Genomic DNA, 12,511 nt, shown 5'->3' with positions numbered 1-12,511 from the left:
TGATGACATTATCGTTAGCTGTTTAAAATTTAAAGCAAATGTTCAGATAGCCCATTAGTATGGTAAAATACCCAATTATTTACACACTGTGTTGTTCCACGTCTTGTCTCTGGGCTGTGACTCAGAGGTAGAGCAGGTCGTCCACAAATCGGATTGAAGTGTCCTTGGGCAAGATACTGAACCCCAAATTGCTCCCGATGGCTGTTCCATCGGTGTGTGAGTGCAAGTGAAAGTGAATGAGTAGCAGGTGGCACCTTGTTTGGTAGACTCGGCCACCAGAGTGAATGTAACGTGTAGTGTAAAAGCACTTTGAGTGGTCGGAAGACTAGAAAAGCACTATACAAGTGCAGTCCAGTGATAAAAATATTTATTTCTTCACAGCCTTTTAAAGCGTTTTAAGATTATTATTGGGATAATATTGTGAATCACAATTATTTTGGCTGGGATAATCATGACCTTCATGTTGTCCCACTCCTACCACACATGCTCTTGGTGTAATTTTAAGTTATAACAGCACATAGGAGCTAACATCCTTGATTTGAAGATCCTTTGATGCAGTCATAACGCTTTTCCAACCCCACAACAGACCTACAAGTTGATGGACCCTGGCTTCTTGTTAAGGGGTCATTCACCTATAAGCATCACTCCTGAATCCCAGCGTCCCTATTCCTGTTTCTCACAGATTTTGTAAAAACCATCCCCGGGGGCCACAAGATAAAGGATCTTACACTCTCCCCATTTCCTGTGCAGTCAGTGCATTCAGTGCTGGTGGGGTTGAAGGGATGTGTACTGTGTATTTAAATCCGTGTTTTAGCTCCCACGCTGAGAACCTCCAAGGCCTCATTTGCTGCTGTTTGTCCTCCTTAGTTGTGTCTTGACCTACTTTCTACTAATACGTTCTTCCGTCTTTTTCTTCAAGCTACTGTGGAGTGCTACAACCCAAGGACAAATGAATGGACATATGTTGCCAAAATGAATGAACCACATTATGGCCACGCTGGGACGGTGTATGGAGGTTATATGTATATTTCAGGTAAGTAAGTTAATCTGCAATCAGCCCAAAATAAAGAGGCTAATGTTGTGTGAGTGTGTGGTGAAAATAGATCTCATGTCTTCAAGTCATAATTAGAATGAGTTTCCGTGCATTGTGATTTCCAATTAGATTTTTTTTTCTTCCCCAAGAAGCAAACAGCTGATTACATCTCATGACACGCGAGGCCATAAAATCTAATCAGTGGTTTCCTCGTCTGATACCTTCCCTCCAAATCAAGCATTGCTACGAGTCATCAAGAGATTTAAGATTCAATTTGTGATTGACACATGCATAATAGGGCTGCAGGGGCAAGAGGGGGTCACACAAGTTAAACACAATTCAGTATTACAAAAATGGATTGAACATGAATTTGGTATTCAGATTTTTGACAAGTAGTACATACAGTACATTCGAGGGTTTAAGTTGTCAGTCTGTAATAAGATTTGGAGCAGTATGCTAATGCTACACATTTGTGCCTTTTTCAACTTCTTATTAAAAAAATGTCTTTCACACTTGCACACTTTTACAAATCCTTCCTCACACACTCGACTCATCTGTGCCGAGCACGCAGGTGAAGTTAGTTTAAGTGTGCAAGGGTTCAATGCGTAGGTCAGAGGGTGGACACTGAGATCGCTCCTTAGGTGTCACCTCGATGCTCGTTCACTTCGTAGGATTGAAAACAAATCCTGCATTATGGAGATGAGCCCTAGTTTCTCAGTGTGACTAATCCAGAGCGGTGCTACAAAGGAAGGGGATGGGAGGGGCGGGAGGGAAATTGGGAAGGATGAAGCAAAGTAGAGGACTGAAGCCTGTGTAGGAGGTGTAACACAGAAGAGCCTGTGTTAATCCCTCCTGGCCGTGGGTACTGTCAGCGTTCTACAACACATGAGAGTAAACAATGTTCATAAACATTACTGGAGGGTTCCAGCTGTGTACATTTGTTTTCTATTTTTTTCTTGTGCAAAACAGAGGTAGAGAAGAAAAACAAGGAAGCAGAGAGTCATCCATACCCTGAATATAAAATAAAACAGCAACATGACCAAGTTATCTCTAAACACACATTGCAGTGTATAGGTTCACCACTTATTTTGTACAAATCCCAGTTCAATTACAGACATGTAACCAGTGGAGCTCGATAAAGTGAAAATCTGTGAACACACCACCAAAGGAATAAACATCAGGGGCCGGTTGCATAAAGCACTTTACTTCAAGATTTTCCTTTAAATCCAAAATCGATCGCCCCAAAACATCCCTAAGTGTTCTCCTTAAGGTTTCCTTAAGTTTTTCTCCGTATCTTGGACTTATACTTAAGGAATTACTTGAAGTTTGTTAAACCGTTTCACAGAAGACCTTAGTCTGCATCTTAACAGCAACATGGCTGAGTTTATGGTGAAAAAAATAGGAAAATGAAGGCATCCTGAGAACAGTGTTCCACAAATGGGAGAATCTGATGGACACCCTTCATGGTGAGCAATTGAATTTGCACCATAAATCCCAGTTCCATTACAATTAATAATCGCTCTGCAGTTTTATGCAGCTGGATCTTTCCAATCAGTTATTGGCGAAGTCCAGGATGTGACACGTGATTCACCGTGTTTCGAACACCCTCACCCGTCTGCCAACACCATAGCAAAGTATCTGTCCTAGCGTGAGAAGGATGAGATAGCGGCGCACTTATTTGATGTTGCCATGGCTCCCTAAAAGTGTGCGGGGTGATAGACGGGACCCACATCAGGAAACAAGCGCACACACAACATGAGGATCATTCCACACTTAATCAATGTCAAGTTAGTTTGCAGTCGAGAAAATGAAATAACCAACATCGTAGCACAATGGCCTGGCAGTAGGCTACCCATGATGCTCGAATACTGGATGAGAGCATCCTCTCAGTTTAAGGGGTGGAGCATAAGTCATTCTTCATGGGAACAGTGGTTGTTCGTGTCGTTCGTGGCTAATGACGCCATTCAGAAATCCTGCCAACAGATCTCAGGCAAGTGGTCTAACTTTCCAAATTGTATAACTGTAACATCGCAGGCTATATTCACCTCTGTTCTACTTACTGAGCTTTTATTTACTCATCTTTTCACTTGATATTAATAAGATTTGTAATGTTTGTTATAATTGAAAAACTCTAATGATTATTAAACAAACTAAATTGTTCAGATGCATGCTTAACCTTAAATCAAAATGAATTTAATGTAACAGCAATAACAGGTAGGCTATCACAAGCGCAAGTGCAAGCAAAAAAATGGTCTCCGTGGAAACAGTAGAATTTCACTGCTGTAAAATCGCTTTCAGTGCAGTAAAAGACTTAGTGTCTGTCCTTGAGTAAGGAAACCTTTTAAGAGATTCTGTGCAACACCCTTAAGTAATTTTCTCAGCTAAGGAAAAACTAAAACTTAAGTGCCATACTGAAGATGCTTTGTGCAGCCTTCCCCCAGCTGTTTAAGTGGTGAATCAACTACAAGTAACCACCTCTTCAAACAGTTCATGGACGTATCCCCGCTGAGTTAACATACAGACACATGAACAACATCGACATCTTCTTTGCACTAGTCCTGACACGCTGTACTCGAGGTGCTGGCAAATAAAAATAAAATATTGAAAACCTCGTTAGCAGTGGTATTAAGCTTATTTACAGTGTAAGGTGCTGACCAGCATGCACACTGTTTTATTAGACACACTCCCTGATTTTGATTACTGTGCACACAACCAGCGAATTTAATTTCATAATCCACAGATCTCATTATTTTTCCAAATCTTTGACTTTATTATGTAGTTGAATACACATTACCTACAATATTAGCTCCACTTATCTTTATGTTTTAGCTCCACATAGTAAATCCCACAGCTGATATACAATAACATGTATTTGTATGTTCTTTGTGTTTATCTTATGAACAATTTGTCAGTTGATTGTTTTTTGTTTTGTTATTAATGTGCTGCATGATTTGTCACTGTGTGCACGCATGTGAGGAACTTAACAGTGCATGCAGCCCCTTTTTTAATTTGATTTTAATAATAACTAACTGGTAACAGTCCAGAAACTAATAACTAATGTCATATATGATTGCTATCATTGTTTATATAAACAAAAAGCAAAACTTTAATAACATTTTTAATTAGTTAGTGTCTCAATTGGGAAGCAAAAGAACTGTGGCATATTTGGGGCCACAGGATTTGGCAAGTGTAATGTTACTGTGCGTAGAGCGGAGATGAAAGGCACATTTTCACTTTTTAAAATAAATAAAGTGAAATGATGAGTAACATAATGGTCACGGACCGAGCTAATCCGCTGGTAGCCAGCTGTTTTTTAATCTTTTTGCCCCGGGCTGTACTCTGTAGTACATAGTATTTATTGCACACTCGTTTTGATATTCTAATGGATTCCTTTTGTGTTGGTTTCATGTTTCAGCGATGCACTCAATGGTGGGCCAATAGCCTGGAAAATTTCACAGACACAATGTCATGCTTTGTACCTGCAGCAGCTAATACTACACGCGGGGGGGAATCAACATTTGCGTGTTACAGCACAAAGCTGGTAAAGCAGTTCTGCGAGTACAGCTGTGGGTTAGACACATGCATAATGGCTCATATGAAAACTGTAATAGACTGAAGTGCTTTTAGGTACAGAGCGTTGCCCATTAGAGGAATTTTGTTGCGCTGAGGCCCCGCTGTAGCGCCCACAGTCTCGGGGGTTACAGTCTTGCTGTGCAAGGTGACCCATACTGAAGTGCAGTTCTGTGTCCGTCTGTCACAGCAGATCAGGTCACATTCTCCGGCTGTGCTGCTGCGCTGTCTGAAGGTATTCTGTCAGCTGGATGAACCTGACAAAAGCACTCAACCCACAGACCATCACCGCTCAAGTGGTGTGGCAGAGTTCAGACATGAGTACTGAACCAGCACAGAGCCACACAGCCTCCGGTTCACCGTCTTACCTGAGAGATTAAGGTCTGTGTGAAGGTCCGGTGGTCTCACAGTTCAGACCATTTTTAGTTATTTACTGACTCATGTGGACTCATCTAGCAAGGACACTTGACTCGCTGAGTAATTTTGACTTGAGTGTATGACAGCAGAGTCTCATAGTCTAGAGTTGTTGTTACTATTTGTGATTATTTTAAATTACTTTTAAACTGATTTGCAGTCATTATAGCATGACTACAGGATTTTTGAGGCTGATACTCATATTGATTTTTGGGAGTCCCTTATGTAGGACTGGGCAATTAATCCAGTACTATTTCTAGTGACTGCCAAGCCCAAATCCCTCACTTTCAGCCAGGCTGTGCACGTTTAGTTCACCTCAAGCCTGTTTTTCAGTCAAATTATATTCAAAGTTCAAGATAATCCACTATTAAAATTACATTTTTTTCCTAAGTTGAATAAATGGGCATTGTTTCCAAAGTCACTAGCCCCTTTTACACTGCCAGATTTTCCGCGAATGTTGGGCCGTTTTGCCGGCAAGCTGCGAGCTTTTAGACACACACAGAGCCGGATTGGCGAGTTGATCCGAGGTGCCCAATTTTCCGTATAAAGTCAGAATATATGTGTCCATTCTTCGATTACCCGCTAAGTTATTTGTATTCCTTAAGTTTGTAAGGGTCCACCAACCAAAAGAATCGTAAGTGTTTTTCATATAAAAATTAATCCAAGTTATGAATATTGTTCAAACAAAATAAAGTGTTTTCTTGGTATGCCAGGTGCCAGTATCCTCGGGTGCTGTAAAACAGGTCTCACAACATAACACATAATTATTGTTATTCAAAGCCTGATTTTTATACAATTAATATTCAGACTGTTTCAAATAAACAAATTTGATCATATTTCCCATCTTTGCTGAGCAACAGTTCTGTGTAAAAGGATTTAAAGGCCTGTCCCTTATATAGGCCTGTTGAGTTTAGTGATTTAACCAATTAATAGCCCAGGCCTAATTGAAATTTTACGGTGCACTAAAATAATTGTGATTATGATTTTTGCTGTAATCAAGCAGCCCTACCCTTGTGTGTATTTTTGATTATTATTATCGTGACCAAGATGCATACTGAGTGGGGCTGTTCGCCTTTTGAAATATTAACTTGCCTGGTGGACAGCAACCATGACACTGTTTCTCTGGCATTTTACTGCCACTTCTTGTTAATTACCAGCAAATATATATACTCACATATATCTACAATATGCTAATATGAACACTTAGTTTGGCTGATTTGTTTCTCTAGCTCTAGTACTAACATTTAAAAATTGCACTTCAGCTGAGAAAGAAGTTTTATTTTGTTTTCTAACTTGTCATAGTCATCATGTATCATGAGGAACTCTTGTCAGAACTTTGGTGCAGAAGACACAAGCAGTAGTTGATGATGTGACTTGTTTGTGAGCATTCCTGTGGTCATTAGCAGGTTGTCTTTGTGGACAAGATGAACACTCTTGAGTTATTGTTGTTGTTGTTTTTTTGGCTCTGATTTTTTTCTCTCCAGACTGTGACTAAGTTTCATATAAAAATGTTTTGGTTTTTTGGGGGTTTTTTTGGGGTTTTTTTTTTGCTGCAAGGCTAGAGATTGTTAACTTTAGGTTTAAAGATACAAATGATTTGCAGAGAATTCCATTAGTGCACGGGATGATGTACAACCTGAGTGAGGGCCGTCTCAGACGCTCATTAGGCATTTTAATGTATTTGAAAGAGAGCTGGTTTGTTATGGCCGTTGTTAGATTTTTTTAGTTGAAATGGCTTCATAACAGTGCTTCTTAATTAGATTACTTTATGCGGAAGAGGGCAGCGGTCTGCAAGTGTTCTCGCCACCTGATCGTTTTTGAAACATTGTGACATAATGGCAGCTCCTGCAAATAATGTGAGGTTTGATTAAGACTGTGTCGGAAATCACACCTTATGTTGTCTGCTGTGCCATTTTATTCGAGTGTCCAAATTCTGTCCGTGGCATGCTCACTGTTTTATGTGATTTTACAGAGGTGAAAATTACTGTTGTGTGACTCAACCTTTTTCAATAATGACCCAAAATGGCGATGATTGAAGTGTCTGAAGCTTCAATTTGCTGCTCACTATAGAGAGTAATGACTGTGTGTTATAAAGGGAGCAATGGAGTGATTTTAGACACGGCTGAAATTTGATTGTGAAATCTCATAATCCAGCCTTCAACACCTCGTTTCCACTTACGTATGTGTACGGAGACGAGGCATCCGGATGTCCAGTCATACGGGAATCTTTGTGATATCCGATGTGCCTTCAAAATTCCTCCCCTCCGTAATATTGTGGTCCAGAATTTGCCTCCAGTACGTTAAAAAATCGAACTTATGTGGTGGATTTCGGAGAGGCTGTATGACAGTGTGCTAGCTAAGCTAATGGGCTGTTTTATTCAGTATTCTGTTGAAATATGGTTATACATTACGAGTCATACAGATTGTCAGTATGACTTGTTCAGCCATTCATACGTCTTTTTAATTAAATATTTCACAAAACATGCCGCATCCTTGGCAGGCCAACATATTCATTTATTTGTTACCATGCAGTATCGGTCCTGTTTCTGTCCCGGTAATGTTCCAAGCGTTTATTCCAAACTGCTGGATGGCGAAAATCAGACAAAAATAGCCGCTCTCCCTTGGCTACAGGTAGTTGGTAAATGCACCTCCTTGCGTTGGACACTAGAGGCATCATTCTCTATATATTACGGCTCTACGGACACCAAACACATTCGTAAGTGGAAATGAGGTGTAAAAGGTGGCGAGATTTGGCTGTGGAGAAATAAAACCTGAATGGGGACTGTAACAGAAAAGCACTGCATTTTTTAGCTTGATCTGACAAGTGAAAAGAGGAAGCCAAGTGACTTCACTTGCATTCATAATGCACTCAGAGCTCACTGTATGTTAATGTCGATCCATATGTTCCCTGCCGTCCTACAGAGAAATGAAGCAGTTCCCACTATAGCTCGTCTCTAGCTGTGTGCATCCGTAAGGGATTTAACCGCTCATTTGTTTTTACAGAAACAAGCACAGTGGTTGTAATTCATGCGTCTGGACACTCTTCATCATTATAGGGTATTTTTGGAATATGCTGAGGCCCCTTTTCCTGCTTCACCTCTGTGTCTATTCTCTGTCTTCTCTTTGGGTCCCGCTTGTGCCGGCACTGATTCAACCAACCAAGCAGGTCACTGGTTTTACGAGGGGACTCTACAGTTATATCTACGTGGCTGAACGGGGTCATGTTTTTAAATGGCCCGTGTAGCAGACAATACAAACAGTAACCCAGTCTGTCCTGCGCTGTCCATGGAAGGGCAAACGCTTTAGTGTCTCACTAATGGCACTGATTAGACATTAGGATACCGGGATACTGATCAGACATTACTGTATCAGGGAAAGGCCAAAGCCCTTGAACTGAATCAGAATAGCAGCAAGGCCTCTCGAGAGGAATTATGAGGACCTTACGTCGGCTCCAGCACTGTTCCCTTGTCAGGATTTTAATAGCAGACTCGCCCCGTGGACTACTTGGATAAAGAAAATGGATAGTCAGGCTATCTTTGAGTTTGATCAGTTAAGGAGGTGCAGCATCACAGATCTGAGTCATGGCAGCTGAATAGACAGCTTAGGCCCCAACAATAAACCGAGCACACGATCACTGGGCAGCAGCAAAAGAGGGATTCTGCCTCTATTCGGCATGCTCTGCAAATCTTCTCCGCATTTGCTCCTAGTCACTCTGCCTAAGGGGGGGAGGGGTGGGCTGGCTTCCACCCAAATGCATGCTGGGATTGTGTTCCTCTTTATTTTAAGCCTTCCCTGTAGACATGTCCTGTTTTTTTGTTTTTTTGTTTTTTTCCTCCCCACTTTCCCTCGGCTTTTTTTGTGTCCCGCCGTCTACAGTCTGTTTGTGTGTATGCGCATGAACGTTTTGTAATAGTGTTCCTCTTTGTACCGAGCGCTCGTCATCGGCATTATTTCACAGTGCAGAAAAGAACACTGATGTCACTCCTGTTTGTTCAATTACATTTTACCTGGTGTATTGGTTGTTGAGTTTGCGTCAAGGTTTGAGAAATAGGGATCGAGGAAAGGTGAGAGCTAAAAATGTGCAGACTTTGTCCTGGTTCTTGTTCTTCGTAATGTTCCGGTGTTGTGGCTGGTGCTCCACTTGGCCTACATAAATAAATGTAGGTTGACATGGGTGAATGAGTCACAGATAGGTCAGATTGACAGGTCTACAAAGCTGTTTTTACTCCCCCAAATGATCAGTGTGGAGGCTAATTTGTGCTCTTTTTTCCTTCTCGCTGCAGGGGGAATCACTCATGACACTTTTCAGAAGGAGCTGATGTGCTTTGACCCAGATGCAGACAAATGGACTCAGAAAGCACCCATGACGACGGTGCGCGGCCTCCACTGCATGTGCACGGTGGGCGACCGCCTCTACGTAATCGGGGGCAATCACTTCCGGGGCACCAGCGACTACGACGACGTGCTGAGCTGCGAATACTACTCCCCCGCCCTCGACTTGTGGACTCCTATCGCAGCCATGTTGCGAGGCCAGAGCGACGTGGGTGTGGCGGTGTTTGAGAATAAGATCTATGTGGTGGGCGGCTACTCGTGGAACAATCGCTGCATGGTGGAAATAGTACAGAAGTACGACCCCGAGAAGGACGAATGGCACAAAGTGTTTGACTTACCCGAGTCGCTGGGCGGGATCAGAGCCTGCACACTCACAGTTTTTCCCCCTGAGGATATCTCGGGCTCCCCCTCCAGAGAGTCGCCCCTCTCAGCACCTTGATGAGTAAAGGGGGGGAGCCCGGCTCATACCCCCGTGTCCCCTCGCCCACTCAACCCCCTCAACAAACACTCCTTATAGACATTGTTTGCACTTCCTCTTCGGACTACATCTGTACTGCATCCCTAAGTATCCCCGAGTCCACCTCCCCCAAAGCTGTGCAGAATCCCCTCCCTAAGTGATTACACCTACGTACCGATATGGTTTGGCAACCTAATTACATGTTAATGTTGCATACTCGGTATATTTTGGCAGGAAAAACCTTGACTTGAAAAGTGACTTTGCAAATCAACTTTTCTACCTGATGTCTACAAAGTTTTCTTATGTCTCGTTTTCTTTAGGCGTTCTACCTTGAGATGTTGACTACCGCACTGACTCTCTCTTCTAGTCTATGCCAGGTTAGATGCAGGTGACTCCAGAAAGCAGAAGCGTAGGGACTGATGAGCTCCAAAAACACAGCCGGTTTTTAACTCAGGGGTTGGCCCAGGCCCCGTCTACGTTGCTCTCTTACAGTTTCAGTTCTTTCCTGCTATTGCTATGAAACTGTTAACAAAATGGTGTTTTCTAAATTTAATAAACATGATTTTGAAAGTATTTAAAATGTTGTCGTCTTTGCTGACAGCAGCAGACTCAGGCCACAATTCAAAAGCGGAAGTTGTTTGAATGTAGGGACCGGACAAAACATCTTCATCATGCATACAACTGTGTAATTCGTGTCAGACTTTGTGCATGTCGACCCTTCTCAAATAATAGAATGTGATCTTGTTGTTATATTTTATTGTTCTTATATTTTTTAATTCTGATACCAGTATCTGAAATGCCTCCTTACTGCTGGATGCTGGATTGGATATCGGCGAGTACACACGTCTATGTACCAATCTGATACCATGTAGTTTCTCTGATAATTAATGTAGATGACACCTGGATAAAACAGCAGTGGTCCAGGAAATCACTTCTTCTTCCCCACTCTAAAACAGTAGCCTACACAGCAAGTGCCACTGGCAACTACTGTTTTAGTGCGGCAAAGAAAAATTGATTTCTGGTAACGTTAGCCGTTAGCAACATGCCAGATTAGATAATAAAAGTTCTGTAAAGCCTGTGTGTGTGAGAGAAAAGGAGAGTGACAGAGAGGAGGGAGAGAAGGTGGAAGTTTAACCACTGCAGGCAGTGTTTTCTTAAGTTATTAAGAAGCTGCTTTGTCTCTGTTGGACAATTGATATTTTTCTAGTAAGTTTACCAAACGTATTGCATCACTGCTGCTAATAATAAGGTGATGGATGGAAGTATTAACGTCTCTCACAGGTCAAACACACATATTCACATATTTGGGGTTGGTAAATCAGTCCTAACAACATGTTTTCATCTCAATTGTTTTGTGGTTTGCTTCAATGTAAGAAGGAAAAAGTACTGGATATCATAAATACTGTAACATGTTTGTTACCCTCCTCACATTTTTCAGAATTAATTAATATTCCTTGGGCTGGATAGAAAGCTCTGGTGGGCCGGATGTGACCCGTGGGCCACCTGTTGGCAATCACTGTTCATTCTCTGTATGTATTGTTCATGTTCTACAAAAGGTTTACCCTGAGCTTTGCAATACAACAATAGTATTTATTTCTCAATTCGGATGTTGTACGTTGGAGGTTCAGGATTCAACTGTCATGCATTTAATCGCAACCCCAAGAGGATTCATAATAGATACATTTTTGTCCTCCCCTCAAACTTTATTTTTTATAACTTTGTAATGCAATGGTATTGGATCTGTACCCAGAATCAGCCCATTCGCAAGTTCAAAAATTGCTATCGGAAAGGAAAAATTGTTCTGGCATAGGATTGCGATATTTTTGTGTGGCAATATCATCACACAGTGCAGTGGAGTGAGTATTATTTTTTTTATTATATAAATGATTAATATTACAAATACTTATTAAACTTTCGGTAGCCTACTAGAATAACATAATAAATTGCTTTTTCCGTCTACCAGATACATTTCGCTGCGACAAAAAAATGGCTGAGGTGAGATGAATAGACTAAAAGCTTTATCTAAAGTTGAGAAAAGGTAATAAATCACGATATTTTTTTATCGTGATACTCAACATATCGCAACATATTCATAATCGCAATAACATAGTATCATGATAATATCGTATCATAGATCCTCCTAGTGGTCATTGTTGACTCAAGTGCAGCCTTCTGACTCAAGTTAAAGACGTGGGCAGCTGTGAGAGAAAAGCTGGCCTCCTTTTTATTGTTGTAACTTTGACTGTAAAGAATGAGCTCTAGTTTGGAGGAAGGGTTAATTTGCTTCCTGTTATTACAAGATGAGACAGCACAGAGTAAAACTCTTAATCGGGCCACAATCAAGAATTGATCACTGTCAGTAAAAGTAAGTGTGTATGTGTCTGGGTTCAGGCAGTATTTTACCTCCATTTTAACCTGGTGTGACCTTGCGACATCTCCAGCATAAGGGGTAAAAAAAAATCTGTCAGCTATAGTGGGTGTGAGTCCAACTGTTGAAAGCACTGAGCGGCCTACCAGTGACAGTGTGCTGCTGACCAGTGTTAACTGGATAACTGGCGCTTCACCACTGTCGCCTCTCCTCCTGGCAACAAGACAGACGGTAACGTCGTCCACAATCTGCCCACCTGTTCCCGGCCGATTAAAACCCTTATTAGCAGCATATGGTGTCCGAGACGTCTGCTTCATGCTGCGACCAGGAACAAAAG

The 12,511-nt window shown here is 41.6% G+C and overlaps 1 protein-coding gene across 2 annotated transcripts in view; it reads left to right on the top strand.

Moving 5' to 3' along the window:
• klhl13 (kelch-like family member 13) overlaps positions 1 to 10,352 on the top strand; it is a 50,066-nt gene extending 39,714 nt beyond the window's left edge. The window contains exons 6-7 of one of the 2 annotated variants that reach the window (XM_049592328.1): positions 920 to 1,033; positions 9,301 to 10,352. In XM_049592328.1, the coding sequence (XP_049448285.1) occupies positions 920 to 1,033; positions 9,301 to 9,788 (602 nt within the window). In that variant the 3' untranslated portion in view covers positions 9,789 to 10,352. The remainder of the gene's footprint in view (positions 1 to 919; positions 1,034 to 9,300) is intronic. The other variant, XM_049592329.1, reaches the window with a different exon arrangement.
• Positions 10,353 to 12,511: the final 2,159 nt, after the last annotated feature.

This window comes from Epinephelus fuscoguttatus, linkage group LG12 (genome assembly GCF_011397635.1).
Source record: "Epinephelus fuscoguttatus linkage group LG12, E.fuscoguttatus.final_Chr_v1".
NCBI lineage: Eukaryota > Metazoa > Chordata > Actinopteri > Perciformes > Serranidae > Epinephelus > Epinephelus fuscoguttatus.
This window is presented reverse-complemented; position numbering and strand designations above follow the sequence as displayed.